The 21229-nt window shown below is 36.1% G+C and overlaps 1 protein-coding gene across 1 annotated transcript; it reads left to right on the forward strand.

Annotated features, from left to right (window-relative positions):
- Positions 1–6924: 6924 nt before the first annotated feature.
- Positions 6925–20803, forward strand: LOC104606162 (Transducin/WD40 repeat-like superfamily protein). Its single transcript, XM_010271237.3, has 8 exons — positions 6925–7166; positions 7662–7869; positions 11189–11284; positions 13533–13607; positions 17484–17594; positions 18082–18173; positions 19315–19399; positions 20177–20803. Exons 1-8 carry the CDS (start codon positions 7045–7047, stop codon positions 20537–20539), a joined length of 1152 nt encoding a protein of 383 aa, XP_010269539.1. The 5' UTR covers positions 6925–7044; the 3' UTR covers positions 20540–20803.
- The last annotated feature ends 426 nt before the right edge of the window (positions 20804–21229 follow it).

The raw sequence follows: 21229 nt of genomic DNA on the forward strand, positions 1-21229 counted from the left end.
AAATCCCAGAGAGCCCAAATCGGTTGCCAATCAGTCAGTTTTTGGGCTGTTCCGCTGTTCGCTTTAGCCTCTTTTAATAGCTTGTTTGGCTCAGCCCCTTCCAAACGGGCACTTAAAGAGGCCGAAGCAAACAGACCATCGAATCAGCTGTCATTGTGAGGCCCCACCCCAGAAAGCCAAAAGCCACTATGCTAAAGCTCTCCCAAACAGGGCACCTAGTTTCTACGATGTAGACTAGAGGCGAGCATATTTGGTTAAAACTGAAAAAATGAAATAAAAATTTTGGTTTCGTTTTTTTTTTTTTATTTGGTTATTTTGGTTTTATTTTTGGTTTTTGGGTATTTTGGTTTTTGGTTTCGATTTTTAGATTCAGATAAATAAGAAATTTGGTCCAGCATCCCCTCTCAGGCATTCGATTAATTTGGTTTTGATTCATTCAATTTGGTTTTTAATTAAATAAAGTAATAAATTGAATATTCACCCCTAGATGTGAAATCCATTTGGAGTCATATGACATCATACAATGTATTATTTATATGCTATAAGATGTATGTATAAGGGTCGTATTGTATTGTAATTTTTTACCTTTAGGCTCTGTTTGTTTGTGATACAAATGTCGAATTGGGGTATTTATTTACCCCACGTTTGTTTGAGATATAAAAATGTAATGATTAAGAGTTTAAAAATATATTTTTTAACACTTTTGTATTTTGGGGAGAGAGTATTGTTGAACCTATTTTTTGGATACAATTACCTCGGTTTGTGTTTGCGAGCATTTGTTTAACGTGTAAAAATGTAATGGTTAAAAGATCAAAAATGTATTTTCTAACACTTTGTACTTTGAGGAGAGAACATTATTGTACTTATTTTTTGGATACAATTTTGTGTTCTTCTGATAATTTCGCTTTTTGATCAAATTTAAGGCATTGGAGCATTTAATGATGGGGTCTACGCTTTGCATCGATTTCAAACAAATAAGATGAGTACAAAAATTATTTAAAAATGTGAATCGTGTTTGCATTCATGAATTGAAAAGAGGGTAATTATGCAAAGTACATATTTGTGTTTGCATCACAACCAAACGTAGCTTTAATTTTATGTGATATATATATATTGATATCTATTTAGTATAATGCAACATATGGCTAGCAATGCTCAGAGAACTAGAGGTTCAATCAAGGTTAAATCGAAAGGCAAACCATGATGATGTGGCATATATGTATATATACTATGGTCATATAAATATTATATATAATATATTTTACAATTTCTATCATACTTAAATATGGTAGATGGATGGAAAGTTTCTACATTTTAAAACAAATGACTAGGGTTTAAGAGTTCACATTTTTCTTTAAAAGTGAAATAATGGTAATTAAGTAATACTTGAAAATAAGAAGTCATGGGTTAAAGTCTTATCATACATGTTTTGAAATTTCAATTGTTTAATGACTAGGGCAGCTTCATGAAAGCAATACTGATTCACCAATTTAATGGTCAAAATGGCTAGTTAGTCGATTTTTCACCAGTATTTTAACAATTCTGGCTCTTGGGGTGTATCATGAATCTGATTTGAAGCTGGATAACCAGAAACATATAACTCGGAGAGGGAAGGGGAGAGAGGGGGATTATATAATACTTTATATTTATAAATATAAAAGTGAAAATGTTTTCTATTTAAATCCATTTTTCCTACTTAAATCTGAATACAACTTGTAAATTCGAAAAATTAACATCGAATCAAACTCGAATGATATCGGAATTAAGTCAGATGTCCTATAATATCAAACTCAAAGAAAAAGAGAACAATTTATATTTATAAACCTTTTTATATGAATTTAATTTTTTATTTTAAATCAATTTTTGAGATGTTGAATGACCTAAAACGTTGGACCAAAAAGAGAGAGTAGAGAGAGAATCGAGTGAGAGAGAGAATTGAGGGAGAGATGACTTTTTTTCAACAAATTTCTTAAGGTACCCTTATAGTTTATGAAATTGACTAACTATACCCTTACTGTTTACATATTGCCTTAAAATACCTTAAACTTTAAGTTTTTTGATATTTGTCTAAAACCTCCCTTGCTGTTAACTTTCCGTTACACTTTGTTCACATGTTACATCACGTGACTGATAAATTTAAAAAAAAATTCTAAAATGCCCTTTTAGGAAAACTCCGAAAAAACTCTACCTTTGATTTTTGGCCAAACCTTGACAAAGAAGATGATGGCGAAAATGGTAGATCTTATGGTGATGAGTCATGTGAATGCATTGGAGAAGAGTTTTGAGGTCGAGAATGGGTCCGGATGTAGTAGACACGTTAGGTAAGCACAATGAGTGAGCACGTAATAACTGTGTGACACATGTTTCAGCTAATGCACCTCCTTCACCTTCACCAACTTAGCTCGCCGATAGGATCTCAAAGTGCCATAACCTATGCACCTCCTTCACTGAGTAATTCTTGCATTACATCTCATTCGAATGATCATCCTTTCGATCCATGTGCTCCCCTCTCATTGGTCACCACAAGACACCAACTACTATATAAATCAAAGTCTAGCTATAAGTTACGGAAAATATTCAAAAAGCTTTTAACCCTTCATTCCGCATCCCTCCCCTCCTCTGGTTCTAACTAGCCACCCTCCAATGATCTTTTTTTGAAGTTTTATTTTATGATATTCTCGTCGGGTTTTGTTATACATTGAAGATGGTCTCCGTTTGTTTGGGATTGATTTTAAGGAGAAAATCATGAACTCAATCCTCTTAAAATTTCATGCCCCGACATCTTCTGAAACTCTAGATTTTGGTATAATTGTTCAACATTCACCTTCATCAATTCTCAAGCCCAACAACCTTGAAAGCTTTTATGTTTTGCTAAAATCTATATCTTCATCCTCACGCTACAACAATCTTATAGTTGTTGCAAGAGGTGCATCGATCATGATCAGATCCAGGGGCGGAGCCAGGAATTTTTTATGAGGGGGGCCAAAACTTATGGATGGGCCATGGGGGGGGGCAACCATTGGTGAGAAGTAAGGGGAGGGAGGAAACTTACATAGAAAAAATGTATTCAGTGTGCAGATTTCTAGACAATAGGGGGGCCATGGCTCCCCTAGGTCTCCCCTAGATCCACCCTTGATCAGATCCCACTCCTTGTCATAGACCTCGTCGAGAAAGCCAGTAAGTGGCTAAGTGCTAGTTTATAACAGTGGTCGCATCGGAGAGAGGCATTAGCCGCTAAGCAAGTGGGCTAAGAGCAATAGGTTTGGAGGAGGTTGTCAACCTTGAAGAGTTCTGTATGATATTTGCTAGTGTGGGTGTGCAGGTAAGGGTCATCTTTTAGGTCTTCATGGACCCACTTGGGGTCTTCTCGATAAACATGGTGATGTTGGTTGGGTTGAAGGTGGTCTACATGAGGGAGTTGTGGCCAAGGCGAAAGACAAGGAAATTACAAGGAGCTCAAGTCGTTGGACGCTACCATGCCTTGGGACGCCATGATAAAGGTAAAGGTGGAGGAGTGCTTGGGGCAGAAAGCGACGAACACAGTGGCGTGTGAAGGCTGTGAGTGAGCTTTATTTTGAAAATTTGAAAAATAATGGAAGGTAAGTTAACAAATTTTCTTTTTTTATCAATATTTAATGATGATGATAATTGTCATAAAACTTGGGGATACTTCAAGACAATATGTAAATAATGAGGGTTGAGTTAGTCAAATTCCTAAACCATAGGGATACTTTAAGAAATAAAAGGAGATAACTTTAATTGTAATCATTACTTTTTGTTTTATACAATGGTGCATCGTAATATTTGAATGTTTAAAATCAAATATAAAACATAACTTTTTTTTTTAATTGGCATTATTACTTTTTTGCCTTATATAGTGGTAATGTTGTAAATATTTGGGTAAAAAACTTAAACCTCCCTTGATGTTGCTCCTAAATATTGAAACTTCCCATCACTTTTGAAATTGGACTTAGACATCCCCCTAGTGGGTGGTGTCAATAGATATAAACCTCACATCCATTAGTATTCCATCCAAATCCTTTAACACGTGACCAAGGTTCAAAAAATCGATATAATACACTCCATATCGAGCGTATTGTATCGTATCTTTTGAGTCCCGATATGCTTGTTTACAGGTCAAACACAGCCTAATGCACAAGCCACAAGGCAATCCACCTCTGTACACCCAAATGGCAATTGCTCTCACTATTCAATGACATAAGCTTATTATGTGTTCTTACCTCCATTGTAAATCTTCCACGTACAAAAAAAAAAAGGAGAATGACTGTTTAGCACACACTACAGTAAGGGTAAGTGTCAGCTCGGAATTGATGTCAATACATGGCCGGGTATTGATGTTTTAGGATAGAGGTATTTATCATTTTGAATTGTGTATAATTTCAATGGAATTCAGAATTCTGTAGTGTACTTTTTCGAAAAAAAAAACAACTTTAGCTTCGAGTACAGCTTTCCATAGCATTCTCCATTCAACCATCTGTGTAGTTGTTTTTTGTATGGCTAACAAGTTATATATAGACTTACTGTGAAATCTTCTTTCCTCTCCAATAGCTACTACCACCATCCATCTGCTCCATAGTTATGAGTCTGCAAAGAAATCCACTAGATTTCCATCCTGTCACCCTCATTGAAATATCATATCGTTGGAGAAGCCTTACATTCCATTGTCTGTTCAGCAATATAAGACCCGTCACTCGAACTAGACTGTTGGAATAAGTCCACAAGGACCAATAACCTAACATGTAGACTTGGGACGAGTGTTGGTTTTTCAAAGAGAATAAAATGCATTTACAACTTAATAGGTTAGAAGAGCTCCGTCGATAGTAATTATTGGACTGGATTTGGTCCAATCCGATCCAGTCCAATCTAATGAATAATTTGGACCATTTTGGATCCGTCCAATTCAATATTCAGACCGTCCAATTTATTCAAATTTATTTTAATTTAGATTGGTTTCAACCCAAATTCGGTCCATTAACACCTATATTCTTATCTTATATTAATGGACTGAATATTGGCTTAATCCAACCAAATCTAGTATAAATTTATTATGGATGGACCAAGTCCAGTCCAATCTAATAAATATTTCGAACCGGATTGATCCAATCCACTATATCTTTCTGGTCCGTCCAATCCATCCAAATTGATTTTGGATTGGACAGGGTCCAATCCAAAACCGGTCCATTAACACCCTTAGATGTAGCGGTGATGTGAACATTGGTCAAGATTTTATTGATCCAAGGTTGAAGAGGATCATAAGGTTTTCTCTCTAAATCGACTTGGAATCCATCTATCCCAAAATTTGCTCAAGGCTATATTAGTTATTCTTTCTTTTGTTTAGAGATAACAGTTTATAAACTTAATAGGGGAGGTCTAAGTCTAATTTAAAAAGTGAAGAGGTGTTTTGTTATTTAGAAGAAAATCCAAGGGAGGTTCAGGTCTTTTACCCTAAATATTGTGATGTGTAATAGCAATTATAAAACAGGGATAAGCTCTTCACCTTCCTAACTGTTCAGTTAGTTACATATGTAATATGTTCCTAGGTCTTGTAACAAGGCAGTCCATAAATTGGTTAAATTTGCGCTGTCTTGTTCATCCCGAAAACTTGGTCTTTTGTGTCAGATTATCTGTTGGATGTTTATCACTCGGATGTAATTGAAAGTTGATATTGAATGGATTAGCTTGCGGGCGTAAATAAAGCCCTTTGTATGTAAGATACCAAGGAGAGGCGACCACTTAACTGGAAAAGATTCCACTTGTTAGTATATATATCACACTACACTACACCCATTTATTCAAGTGTAGTTTACAATCACAGAAGTATTTTGTATACTCATACAAAATCTGAACTTTATTCAAGTATAAGCCATATCATAGCATTCCCATGGTCCATGTACTAGTATGTGTAGGATACGGTATTAAGCTAAATCCATTCCTTTTCTACCCGTGTTTTGTTGAGGATTTGAAATATCAAAATCCATCCCTGTGGTGCCTCATCGTGGGCAAGGTACAGATTCGGAAATAAAAAGTCTTAGATGTGGAATTTACAAAACGATCCTCAAATTTGTTCCCATTGCTACTCTCGGAATTCACATCTGCGTCCGTATATCTCAACCACGTATTGAGAACATCTTTCATGTTTCCACTGCACTCTGAAATGTACTTGTAGGGCGTTAATGTGAAATCGTTTGGGATCTGTTATCCATAAGTTGTTCTTAGGGGTATTTATGGTTCGGTTAATCGAATTATGGACTTTTTTTGTAAACTGAATCGGTGGTACCAGTTTTTTTATTTCTCTAAATCGAAATCAAATCGATACCACCAGTTTTGGTTTTTGACTAATTCCGTTCTTTGATTTTTCGATTTTTTATATTTATAATATATATTATATAAATATATGTATAATATTATATTATAAATAATAAATAATATATTTATAAATAAATCATTATAAATATAATATAAGAATCTATTTATATATATAATGAATATAAATTTATATATAATATATAGAAAATATGTGACATATATTAAAATACATATATATATATAAAATATACATACCGGTCGGTTCGATTAACCACCGATTTTTTTGTAGATTAATCGAAAATCAAACCGGTCTTTTAGTTTTTCAAAAATTTCAAATCAAAACCAAATCAATCAGTTTGATTAACCATATTTTACAGTTCAGTTTTTTCGGTTCAATTTGATTTTTCAGTTTTTCGATTTTTCATAGACACCCCTAGTTGTTCCCATATCCCTACCCACAGCCAGAGAGCACCACAAGGTCCCCACAAGGGCCACAACCGTGTATCGGAAAAATGTGGGTAGAGATGTGGGCACAGCTGGTGGGTAGCAGATCCTAGACGTGCCTCCAAGTTGCATATACTGGTTGCTACTTACAAGCATTCCCGGCATATCTCTAAACGACTAAACCCTCGTTAAAACCAGTTTTGCTTTGCATCGTCTCTGTGTAGCAGTGTAGGGTATAAGCTTCAATTCCTGGACCTTCTTTAGGCGGAGGGAATGGAGATGGATATCGACGATCCAGCAACAACCAATAATTCCAACTCATTCAAGCGGTTGGGCATCAAAAACTCGATTCAGACAAACTTTGGGGACGATTATGTCTTCCAAATCGTTTCGAGGTAGCTTTCTTTTTCTTTTTGTGCTGTTAAGGTCTGGAGATGTTATGCTCCTTCGTGTTACTGTAATTATTTTGTTCGGTATTCGTCTGCGTGAGCAGATCATTCGTCATTTTCTGATGGAAAGTTTTGGTGGAAACTCCAAAATGTAAAAAAAAAAAAACATAGAATGTAGTTTTAGTTTTCAAAAATGATAATGTTCGGTGATAATCTGATGGAATTATGATGATGGATAAGCTCCTGATGTGAAAGATGTGCTCGAAAATTTCTTGCGGTTATCATTTCACACAACTTAATGCTTGAAGGAATAGTGGTTTTCTCTTCTTTTAGTTGTTCTTCTTTTCTTCCCTTGTCTTGTTTCCCTCTAATCTCTCTTCTGTTGATTCTCAAGAATGTTTATTTATTTTTGTCTGATATATTCAACAAATTATTGTTTTATCTTCCTTCGTTATGGATTACGTAAGCTTTCTTCTTTTGGTTCATCCCTTTGAATGAAAGCCAGGGGAATTCATCTTTGGCGGTGTCTTTATCGACAAACACAGTTAAACTTTACTCCCCAGGAACAGGCCAATATCTCGGGGAGTGTAAGGGGCATTCTAAAACCATCAACCAGATCTCGTTTTCAGGCCCATCAACTCCACATATTTTGCATTCTTGCTCATCTGATGGTACCATTAGATCTTGGGACACAAGGACCTTCAAGCAGGTCTGCTGCTTTTCCTTCTTAATTCTTCATGCATTGAACTTGGTTTTCAGCACAATTGTATATGCGGTTAGACGCACAAACAGATTGCAAAGGGTTTTCTAGATGAGCTGTGAGGAAAGGTATTTTCACTTGTCTAAATTGCGGGGCTTAAGCTTAATGAGAAAAAGTAAAGTGTAACAAGAGAAAAAGTCATAGAATTATGAAAATTTACAAATTCAGAAAATACCAAAACACATTAATGAATTTATATTTCAGTGGATCTTTATGCTTGCATATGACACAGTGCCCAAAACATATTGTTTTGGTATTCCATTTATCCAACTAAACTGGTTTATCTTAACGAGTGCAGCTCAAGTTTGCAAAATATATATTTTTTGAAAGAAGGTAAAGTATGACTGTATAAGGTCCTGTGTACAAAGAGAAGCTGTACAAAATGGAGGACGTCAAAAAAAGGCCATCCTCAAAAAAGTATAATCAGATATACTATCTCTAAAACCATTATGTATAGACATCCAACTTCTCAAAACCTCTACTGCCAAGTTAATGACCTCAGCTTCAGTAGTAGATTTTTTCTCAAAAATCCTGTTGTTGCTTTCTGACCACACAGCCCACATAACTGCCGGAGGGATGGAAGCCCAGCATAACTTTCCTTTCTTTGACAGCCCCTGAATATGCCACTCCTCTAGCAGAGCTCAAGTTTGCAAAATATAAAAGTAAATAAACAATCTTTTGCAACTTAAGGAGATATTTTCACATTTATCTTAGATTCTTACTTGACCCACATGTCAAGAACTGTGGGGCTCCAAGTCCAACATGAGGCCTAACCTAAGAAAGGAAGAAAATGAAAATGGAAATGGAAATGGAATTTAATAATAGACTCAGAAAAGAACTCTATAGTCTAAATTGATATGCAATTTAAATTTATGCATGAAATATTTGTCACATAGAGACAAAATTATCTTATTGATAAAATACCAAGCAGTGTTACATGGACACTGACATGTAAATCAGAAACCGATGCATGTCACAGAGTGTGACTCAGCAAGATGAAGAAACAATGACTTGCAGACACATCTCTAGAAAAGTATAAACTATTAAAATAATCCACATTTGTTGAATTTTAGCATTATGAACCTATAGAAAAGGGGCTAAAAGATTATTTTGTTACATAATAACATTCTATATGAAAATTAACATTCATTGTGTACATTGGCTGTTGATTTATGATAAAGAAACGATCAGAAAAGAGAAAAAAAGGTCACATAGAAGTATCCTTCAAGAATCCATGGAGTGTTGCAGCCCAGCACATGTCCAACACAAACATTTCATCCATAATCCATTTAGGAGAATCCATTTAACATTGATGCCAAGGGAACCTTCTAATATTAAAGGGTTCTTAATTAGCATCAATGATTCATGTGAATATGTGGTAATTTTACTAATACAATTTATCCTTGATCATTATGGATGAGTGTTTATTAGAAGATACCGACTCAGGCTTACTGATTTGGTTTTAAACATATAAGCAATTTGCAGTCCACAAAATACAAACTTACCCATAAAGGCAAGATTTATTTTGTTGACTTTGATCATTAGTTATTGGTGGTTGACAAAATGAGCCTTCTACTTCTTATAATGACCTGAACTGGTGCATTGTCAGTAAAACCTAAGATCTGTGAAATTACCACATTCAGAGTGCGGAACATAGTTTTGGTTAGTGTTGCATGGATACAGATGTGAGAGTCTAAATCCAATGTGTATCCAACAGTTTGGCTCGGCAAGATGAGAAAACATGGAATCTTGGAAACATCTATTGAAATGTATGTACTATTGAAATAGTTCATATTTTTTGAATTCTAATATTATATACCTGCAAAATGGGGTGTAAAAGTTGTCTTTGTTACCAAGTAACATTTGATATGAGAAACAATAGGATCTTCCTAGGGCAAGAAAAATCCAAGGAAGCACTTGTGGAGGTTGTCACCATCAAGGTTATGCACTGGCTGAAAGTACATCATCTCTTCAGCCGACTTAATTAGAAATTGGAGTGTTATAGCTATATCCTCGCCTTCCTCCCCTGTGGTACAAGATTGTTGGGTACCACCGCTTCAGTTCAAGGTGAAGCTAAACTTTGATGGAAGCTCCTTGGGTAATCCAGGTCCGTCGGGAGTTGGGGGTGTGTATAGAAACGAGGGAGAAAAAGTCTTGGCCCCTTACTCGGGCCCAATTGGGGTGGGGGATTCATTAGGGGCAGAAGTAATGGCTTTACTTCAAGGTTTGAAATTGGTGAAACAATGGGGCATGCAGCAATTAGAAGTGGAAGGAGACTCCAAGCTGGTAATAGGGTGGATGGAAACTGGAAACCTGGGAGTGTGGTCTCTTAGACAGCCTCTAAGAGAGATTATTAGCTTAGCAAGGGAGATTGGGGTGCACTTTAATTGGGTAAGAAGGTCAGAAAATGGAATGGCTGACACTTTAGCTAAGCAAGGAGTTACTAGGGAGGCTTTGTTTTGGGCCTGTTTGTAGGTTTTTTATTTTCTTTTTCCATACTTTTTGTGGGTGGTAAGCCTGTAATCTTTTTAATTATCTAATGAAAGTTTTCCTATCAAAAAAGGGGATTCAAAGCTGGTCTTAAGTTGGTTACAAGAAGGTAGTGGACTTTGGAAATTTGCTAATGAGAAGAGGGAGATTAAATGGTTAACTAGAGTACTGGAAATCAAGTTTCAGTGAGTCAAGAGAACAGCAAATGCATTTGCTGATGCTTTGGCAAAGCAGGGGGCGGGAAGGGACCAAATATTTTGGGCTGTTCTGTAACTTCTTTTTTCTTTGTTATCTTCCTGGAGAGAGTTAAGCCTGTTTATCTCTCTCTGGAGTGCTGTAACTAAATTCTTTTAATCTAATGAATTCCAGTTATTGATAAAAAAAAAGAGAAAATGTTATGTGCAAGGGGTTCATGGGGAACAATATTTCTGGGTAGCATTGTAAAGGGAAAGCAAATAAAATATATAGGTGCCTGGGTATCTAGTCTAAGCTCTGATTATAAGTGTAATCCCTAATTCAGTTATTAGTAAAACTTTTCGTTTTATAGATCAAAAAAGAAATGTTACGTACAAGGGTCCTCAAGAATCTATAGTGTTCGATTCTAACACATATCAAACACAGACACATTGTTCATTCAGGAGAGTCCTTGCGAACTGATGCTATACTTTCTTACTTGCATCTTTGATTTTTTGTAAACTCAACATCATTATCAGTCCAATATGATAGTTTTCTGTTAAGCCCTTGAAGCATCTTTTGATGTTTTAACTTGTGTTATCAGGTGTGCTTATTAAGCTCTGGTTCTTCGCAAGAAATATTTAGCTTTTCCTTTGGTGGAACTAATGATAATCTTCTAGCCTCTGGATGCCAATCTCAGGTATGATGTCTGAAGCAGTGATTGCCATTCTATTGAGGTTTGGTGACAATATTGTCTTTGTTTATGTGCAGTATTAAATCTTATCATTCATAAAATAGTGGACTAAAAGGGTATTACCCCAATGACAGCCTTGGATATCCAGACTCCTGGAAGGAGTGGATTGGATAAAAATGATAATACTAAGTAAAAAATTGTAAATTCCCATGTTCATGAAGAAACATGGATTAAATTCCAAAGTTAAACCGTATGTTTCTGCACTGTCCATTCACCCACCAGGTCTGGTCTCATTTATTTAGGCTCTTTCAAATCGTTAGGATCCTCCCAAGCTTGGTTGTTGGGTTGCTTTCTTCTTGGGGGACTGTTCTGTACTCAGCCCAAGGAAAGTTCCTTTGGAAGTGTCTTCCCTTTGCTCTTTGTTGGGTGGTTTGGAAAGAGAGGAATTGCTGAATCTTTCAGTCCATGTCAGAGCTGCTAGAGGCAATGATTGGTAGAACTGAAAAGGTTGTTGATGAGCTGGGCGGCCTGTTCAAATCTTTTTGTGGGTGTTGCAGCGAATTCTTTTTTTTTGTTCATTGGCTGTCCATTATTTTTTAGCTTTCTTGTAAAGAATTTGAATGCATATCATCTGTGCATATTGAAAGAGGCACTACTTTTTGTACATGTGGTTGAGGGTTCCTTGCCCTCCCCTTCTTTTTTGGATTTTTGTGGTCTTATGTCTTAGATGTGCCATGTTGAAAGTAATGTATGGTTTCAGGGGGGTTGGTGGTTTTTTATGCCAATTTCTTTTTGGGTAATTCCTTCACACCCAATATTCTCTTGCGTTTTCTTTAATGCGATTTTCTTTTACTATAAAAAAATAAAAGAAATAAAGAAAATGGATCCCTTCCCTTGACAAACCTCGTTTGTAGCAGGGGTGTAATCGAGTTGAGCTAAGCCAAGTATCAGGCTGCTCAAGCTCGAATAAAAGACTCAAAGCTTGCACTCTACTCAACTCGAGCCAGTTATAAATAAATTAGTATTAAAAATTATAAATAAATTAATATTGTAAATACTATAAATAAAAATATATTATGAAAATATAATTATAGACTTATTTGGTTATATTATAAATAAGTTATTATCAAAAAATTAATATTTATTTATATTATAAATATAAACATATTAAAAGATAGTATTCTATTAGGAGCTCGATTAGGGTTGCGAGTCACTTGAGCTAGGTATTGCGAAGCTCGAACTCAGCTCAACCAACTAAGCAACTACTCGACTCAAACTCGATTACTTCAAATCAAGTTCGAGTATTTAGCAAGCTGAGCCCGAGTAGCTCATGAGTAGGCTCAACTCACTTACACCCCTAGCCTGTAGGTTATTTCTTAATCAGTTTCATCATTCTTCTAGTTGACATAAACTTTTATAAAGGGAAAATGTAATGGGGAACATACTATTTCTTACACTGGGTCAGCTTTGCACTTGCTTAAGTTTCATCAATCTTGGTAGGGGTGTTCATTGTTTGGTTCAAACCGCAAAATCGAATCGAACCAAACCAAATTTGTGGTTTGGTTCGGTCTGCACATGAAAACGGTTTGGTTCAGTTTCACATTTTGCTCAATGTTTAAAACAGTTTGGTTCAGTTTCATACATCTAAACCGAATGTATAAAATTATAAATATATAATAAACTCTTCTATTTTATCATAAAATAATAAAATAAAAGTTTTAGGTTTTAATCTTTAGGAGTGCTATTTTGGCTTTCTAATTGGGTTAAGCCCAATAGAATCAAAGAATAATCCAAAGTTCACCAAACCGTAATGAAACGGTTTGGTCTGGTTTGGTTTGAGAACTTCTCAAACCGTAATTTACTGGTTTGGTTTGAGATCTTCTCTAAACTGCACCGAACCGGACCATGAAGCACCCCTAAATCTTGGACCTTCTGGTGAAGCTTTTTGATTCACACTCCAGTTGGGTTATTTCTTTGAGGTCAAATATTCATTCTTTGTGATTCTTCACATGTTGAAGCAAGTAAATTTATGGCCAAAAGTTTGGGGGATCTTGTGTCTAGTTGGGAAAAGTATTTTTCCCCTTTCTGCTTTGAACTGATAAATTTCTCTCTCTTTTTTTTCTGGGGATTATTTGGAAACTATGGTGCAGTCAATTTCTAACAGGCTTGCCTTTTCTTGATTGTTCCAAACTTGGTTTCATTGAAAAGGCAGTTGGAAACCTGAAGCCTTGTGTGTGTGTGTGTGTGCATGCAGATACTTTTTTGGGATTGGAGAAACAGAAAACAAGTTGCATGCTTGGAAGAATCTCATATGGATGATGTTACTCAGGTTGGTTGTGAATATTATTTTATCTCTTAAAATCTCATTTTTCAAGTTGGCACTTGCATCTGTTTTCATTACTAGGTTTAAATTTTTTCTAGGTCATGAAGTGGGAAGATCAGAGTAACTGCTATAAACATAAACTTTTCTGCTTTCCATCTGTATTCTACTCAATTTCTGAGACAGTGACATGGAGTTATTTGAAGCCTGAAAGAAATTATCTGCACTAACAGCATCATTCAAAACTAGAAAACTATCATATGTGTTGTAATTTGATGTTCTCACCATTAACTTTAAGTTTCATGACTGAAATGTTCATCTTAAATGTCAGGTTCAGCTAAATGTTCTCACCATTAACTATGTATTGCATTTGATAATTTCATACTGACGGGTTTCAAAATCAAATACCAAGTTCCAAGTGCCAGATTCAGCTATGATGCCCCCAAGTTCTGCAATGTGGATGTGACCTGTTCCATGCCATATTCACATGTTTAGACACAATTCACTAATATCTTGCTTTTAACTTTTAATTGTTATTGTACATCTAGGCTGTATTTGGTTGCATGTAAAATGGAGGAAAACAAATGATTTCCTTGAAAATGAGATATAAATTTCTTTATGTTTCTTTTGGAAAATAGATATGAACAGTTTAGAAATATATGATCGTGGCAAGATATGAATTGAGAGGAACAACCTCTGTTCAGAAAATGACTTGTGGATAATTAAAGGGAATGCAATATTTCTATAAACTTAGAGGGAAGAGGCCAAACTGGTGCTTGTCCTCCAACTGGTGCTGCTTATGCAAGCTTAACAGTGAGACTGCAGTTCATCTCCTACTCTCCTGCCCCTTTGTTTTATCTGGGACTGGTTCGCTTCACTTTTTTGGTTGCAGTTGGCTTCCTCCTGTTAATTTGGGGGAGTTGTTTAGCCCTTTTGTTTGTAGCTGTTCTACTAGTAGGGGCAGATTGATGTGGAAATGTACAAGGGCAGCAGTGGTTTGAACAGTTTGGGAGGAAAGAAATTCTAGAATATTTGGGGGAAAGGAAAGAAATAAGGAGGCATTGATTGAGGTCATAATCCTAAGAGTAGAAAAGTGGGCCAAGACCTTGGTTCTTTTTTTAGACTTTAAAGTAGATGATTGTTTCAGAACTTGGGGGGCTATAGCTGCCTCATCTTCTAGAAAATAGATTGCAGCAGTGGACTGGTCACCCCTGCCTCGTGGCTGGTCGAAACTAAATTTTGGTGGGAGTTGTGTGGGCAATCTAGGCCCCATTGGAATTGGTGGGTTGATCAGGGATGAGGAAGGAAATATTTGTGCCTTCTTCTCAGGTCCAGTTGAGCAAATGGTGTGGCTACAGCAATGTTTTAAAACATGGAGGTGTGATGCGAGGCGTTCTAGTACGTAGAGGCATGAGGCGTAGTTCAGAACGTAAGAGGCATAAGCCTCCCGAACACAAGGAGGTGTTACCCTCCTTTAGAGGAGGGGGATGAGGAGGATCTCATTTTTCTTTATTTTTAATAAAAATCTTTTATATTAAGAAAATGAAAATGCATATCACTAGTTGAAGGGGGGGGGGGTCTTGTTGAAGCGGAGGTGAGGGAGCGCCTCCGCCTCTTTTCTTTCTTTCGTTTTCTCTTTTCTCTTTTTTCTTTTTCTTTTCTCTTTTTTTTCTTCTCTTTCCTTCCTTTTCTTTCCCTTCCCTTTCTTTTCTTTTCTTTTCCTTTTTTTTTTTCTTTTTCCTTTCTTTTTTTTCTGTCTTTTTATATGAGGTGTGCGTGAGGCGCATGAGGCGTACACCTCTAGCATGCCTCATGAAAAAAGCTTATGAGGCCTACGCCTCTTGCACCCAATGTGTACTCCTCTCACACCTTTCAAAACACTGGGCTACAGCAGAATTCTTGGCAGCTGTTTTTGGTCTTGAGAAAGCCAAGGAGTTGGGTTTTGAAAGGCTAATCATTGGAGATTCCAAATAACCAAATTAGTGGTGGACTGATTAAAGAAAGGGGAAGGAGTCTCTTGGCATGTAAGGCATGACCTTAGGAGGTTCAAATGGATTTCTAGGGACATGTCTATTCAAGTCCAATGGGTTAGAAGGTCTGCCAACTGTTTGGTGGATGGTCTAGCTAAGCAACGAGTACAAAGACAGTCTATGTTTTGGGCTCAGTTGTAATTCTTGGGGTTTAGACACAGGGTGTCTATTTATATCCTTCACAATTTCTTGTTGTGCTTCTTTATTTGCTTAATGAATTCATTTTCTGAGTTGCTGATCTGAAAAAAAAAATCCTTCAATTTGTACTCGTCTTTTGTAAGTCCATTTTTACAGCCATTTTACATGCAATCAAGCACCATAAAATAGAATTTTAAAATCAATGTAAAAATAGAAAGGTTAGGCTACCAGGAAATAGAAACCTAGCAAATAGATGCAGAAAATTACATTCATAACCCATATCCACTGTATACTGGTCCCTGTACACACAGATATTTGGTAACAAATACAACAGGAGCTTGTAAAGATGAGAACAAATACCAATTTCTATGGACCTGATGTTAACCACTAAGCCAACTAACGGCACTTGTTCAAGTTCCCTTCAATCAGTTTATATAAGCATGTATTCTTAATGTTTATGCATACATGAGTTTTTATTATGTCAGAAGCATATTGTAGTCCAAGAAATTAACTGTAGAGTAGATTACACATTTCTTGATTTCCAAAATTTGTCGCATTGGGCACCTCACATTACTGCCAAATGGTAACTCATGCGGTGCCTATTTATGTAGTTTGCCAGAGTCTATGCAACATTACTCATGTTCCACCGCTTTCAAAGTTTGCATATGAATCTATCTGTTTCAGAAGGGAAGAACTTGCATTTGTATCTTAATTCCAATTTAAATATAGCCTTGGTTCATACTTCACGTTGTTAAAAATTTTTATTGATCACTCACATATACGTACAAATGTGTTTCAGGAGATAATTTATGATCCAATGTTTTTAAAACGACCCCAGAAATGGAACTGCTTTTCTGTCTGGATGTTGGGCTAATGGTTCATCTGGGTCAAACTAGTCAACCCTCAATGTTATAAATAAAATAAAAAACATAAAAAATGATAAAAATACAGAAAATTTATAGAAAATTATAGATTTTTTTGCAGAAAATTTGGGCATGTCTCTAATATTATATATTCATCATATTAAATAAAAATAAGTATGATAAGTGAGAATTATTGTTATTTATCTTAATATACAAAAAAGAAAAAGAAAAAGAAAAAGGCAATGATTGTCCAACCTGTGATCCACCTACTAGGTCAAATGGTTCAGCAGTTCAACTGGTCGAGTCAATGGGTTGTTGACCAACTCAATGGTATTTTGCAAGTGAGCGGTTCAAGGGTGAAATGGACTTGGAAATCTGGTTGGGTGATGGGTGAACTTGTTTGACCAGATGGTTTGATTGCAGGTTGAAAATATTGTAATGATCATGCATGTTTGCAAGGGCTTGCATGTGGACTGTCATGTAAATGGCAGCATGGGTACAGATTTTGATCATGTGGACTGCACACTAAATGCATTTGCATCTCACCTTGTTGACTGATAAAATGGGTAATTTCTACCTGGCATCTATACATTCACTTAATTTTCCTTGGGTAGACAGGTTGGGACTCAACTTGTTATATCACAGTTTCCATCTATAACGCTGCACTTATTGACAGATATTTGTGCATTACTGACCACCATTTTCTGTTATTTATGAGAAGTGCTTATGGCTTTATATGCCAAATAGAATGCATCTAGGTTTCTTTTTTTAATCATTCCTTGATCATATAGCACAGTTTGTCAATGGATGTCTGTTCTAAAGCTTTTTTTCCCACTTTCCTTGATTATTGCCAGGTGCACTTTGTTCCAGGCCAAGGAAACAAGCTTATTTCAGCTTCTGTTGATGGGCTGATATGCATTTTCAACACTGATGGAGATATCAATGATGATGATCATTTGGAATCAGTAAGAATGGCTTGTTAATTAGAATCTTCTATCTTTGTGTTCCATTTGTTCATTACTAAAATCAGTTAATGGTCTCATTTAATTATAGAAGTATGCAAGACCATTTTGCCTTTTTCAAGCATTTTTTCACCCGGCTTTGTCATTATACTTGCTGAAAAAGGCTCATTGATGTAAGTTGCAGAGTGGCCTTCACAGGCAGCAAATAAAGTTAGTAGTTTCAATGCATGTTCTTTCTGATAGGAATATCTGTCAAAAAAAGTGTTCACAGGCAGAAAATAAGGTGTGGCTAATCGAGAAAGAAGCCTAGAATTTCTGACATTTCATGCAAGTTTTACAAGGATGGCTCTTGATAAAGTTTGAATTCCTATAAAAAAATATATAGTTTGAAATTCAGGCTATGCCAAGTTAGCGCTTTATATGCCTTGGCGAAACAAAGGGTATTTTGTTCTCAACATCTAACCATATTTTATACTTACAAACTATGCAGGTGATGAATGTAGGGACTTCAATTGGAAAAGTAGGATTTTTTGGAGAGATGAACCAAAAACTTTGGTGTTTGACACATATTGAAACTCTAAGGTATCAAAGAAAATTTTAGTCTTGGATTAATTAATCATCTCTAATATTTTTCATACCTGCTTTCCTGTAGTGCATCCATAACTGATGGCATTTTTTCTACCCTGAATTTGACTGTAGAGTTCACTGTCAGGCTGATTATGTTGGGCTTTTCCATGTGGGAATGAAGCATATCGTAGGCATATCTCTATGAATTAGGCATTTTTTATACTTTATTTTTTAATGTTATGTTTCTATTATATTATCTTTTCCCCTCTGTAGATGTGAAAGTTTTCCTTGGGGCATGACATCATACTTCCTGTGGATAGTCCTCCATCTTAGTGTACGAGGTTTTGGTGATGTAGGGATACTGGGATAGGTAGGGGTTCTATGGTTGTGGAACCTAAAAGATTAAACATTACAAATTAAAGAGCGAAATTTCATTATGCAATGTTGGGCTTAGGAAAAAAATTGGGGTTTAGTTACAAGAATTGATAGACATTGCCAGACTTGTTTAACAGAAGGAATCAATTATGGGGCTGCTTTAATCTTGATCTTGCCCTGCAAAAATGAACAAGAACTAAAATGCATCTTGAACTTCATTAAAGGTCATCACTTATAATTAAGAGAACTTCATTAAAGGTTTTATTTTATTTTCTTTTTATACAAGAGATCACATTAAAGATCTTAAAGAATTCAAAGGAGTATGTCAATATTGTTCTAGCCAGCAGGGAAGAAAAAGAAACCTTAATTTTATTTATTAACTCTAAGACCGGTTCCCAACAAGATAATGCATGATGACTCGTAATGTGTTATTTGTGTTGTCTAGATGACTCGTATTTCAGCTATATTGAGATGATTCAGCCAGTCCAAACTGTCTTTAATATAGTGGACCAACTATTGGTGTCTGTTAACTTCCCTAGTCCACCTGGCAGTTGAAAACTTCATTTATTTGTTTTCATTAACAAATGCATAGAGAAAAAGGTTTTATTTCTCCATGTGGTGGGGTTGGTTGGACTAAAAAAATGTGGCTCACGAATAGAAGGTGGAGCATGGAACACAAAGACCCTTTTAGTTTTACCTAGTTACACATGGAAGGTCTCTCTCTCTCTGGTTAGATGATTTGATTAACAAATTCTATGCCTGTACATCTTGCTCTTTACAGTATTTGGGATTGGAGAAATGGAAGAAATGAGGCCAACTTTGAGGATGCTCGTTCATCAGCCTCTGATAATTGGACTCTAGATCATGTGAGTTGGTCTTGTTTCATGAAATAGAATGCTTGATCTTTTTCATTCACCAGATTGTTATGGGCATCTTCATATTACTTCTACCAGATAGTGTTCTCGGCATTATTTATTGGGACACATTCATTCAAATGTAAATTGGGGTTCCATGGAACACCTTTCATTCTTAACTTGCCTTGGTTTGTTGGGCTCTTTGTGGAACCCCCGCCCCTGCCAACAACAACAAATTAAAAGATCAATAAAAAACAATGAACGTTGAACTGAACCAAATTACCTGTCTTGTTACCCTGCAATGAACCATAAAAATGTTGAGATTTTACTCGACTAACTGTTCTTCCCAAAAACTCATGTCCTTGCCATCTCAATTATTTTGAGTGTTTTTAGACCATGGTCTTGAAGGGAAAAAATTTAGTGCCGGACTTGTGATTGATGATACATCCTACATATTTTGGGATCACATGCCTTTCAGATATACTACGAAAGAAAGATCCATGCTGCAAGATGCAGTTAAATGGACAACATTTGTCATGTATGATGTACCACCAGAAAGGCATTGCCGTCCTGGAACATGCGATTCTCAGTATCCAGGTCTAAAGTATTGATACATGTCGACCATTCAAAATGCACAATACACTTTTTTTTTTTTTTTTTTTTTGTATCGTGCGTGTCAATATTTTAAACCTTCCTTGGGATACAATGTAATTGTTATCCCTCGTGGTGTATTTAATTCTCGTAGATGACCAATCTAGTTTTCTCATTATCAAATTTTCTACCTTCCAGGTTGATTATTTTGTTGATTGCCACTACTCAGCAGTCAATGATCGTTTGTGGGTGATTGGCGGCACAAATGCTGGCACTTTGGGATACTTTCCTGTAAATTATAAGGGAGTGGGAGCAATATGCTCTCCAGAAGCTACACTCGAGGGTGGACACACAGGTGTTGTGAGAACTGTGTTGCCTATTTCAAGCCTGCATGGTGGCCCTCTTCATACCCGAGGCATTTTTGGATGGACGGGTGGTGAGGATGGTCGCTTATGTTGCTGGTTGTCAGACGAATCTTCTGAAACAAAACATTCCTGGATTTCAAGCTCGTTGGTTATGAAGTCTCCAAGAACTCACAAGAATAGGCACCATCCTTACTAGTGAATCACCATTGCAGTTGGATGAGTCATCCAGCTTTGTGCCTCATTTTTGTTTGTTATCGGCCACAAAGTCCCACCAAAACCACTTTTGCTTCTCCAACCCAAAAATTGTTGTAATTGAAATGACAACAGACTTTGTTACAAATTTGGAGTCTGTAACCTATTTTTTTAACATTTTGATTGCATGTAAAATGAAGGAAAACAGATGGTTTCATAGAATTTACTATTTTATGCTGAGTGGTTGTACATAAAATGACCATGGAAAGTGAATGTTTTCCATTTGGTTGCATCAAGTGCAGGAACGTAGATTTGTCTAAAAATTGCCATTTTACAACATTTGGTTGCATGTAAAATGGTTGTGGAAAATGAAGAGTTTAAAAGAAAAAGATGCTTGCTTCATGGTTTTTAAAAACGAACTGGTCAGGGGTCTGGTTACCGGTTCCAATGGTCTGACCGTTCAACCTGAACGGCCGGCCTGTTCTGACAAAAAAATAAAAATTGAAAAGCAGTAAAAACTGTTTGAACAGTTTGAACGGTTAATCGGCTAATTTAGCGGTTTGGTGACCAAAATCAATGGTTTTGGGGAAAAATGGAATTGGTTAGGTGACCATCCGGTTTCGAAAACCATGGCTTGTTTGCATGTAAATGAAGAAAAAAATGATTTCTTAGAATTTACTATTTTATAGTGTTG

This window comes from Nelumbo nucifera, chromosome 4 (assembly GCF_055504915.1).
Source record: "Nelumbo nucifera cultivar China Antique chromosome 4, China Antique-T2T, whole genome shotgun sequence".
NCBI lineage: Eukaryota > Viridiplantae > Streptophyta > Magnoliopsida > Proteales > Nelumbonaceae > Nelumbo > Nelumbo nucifera.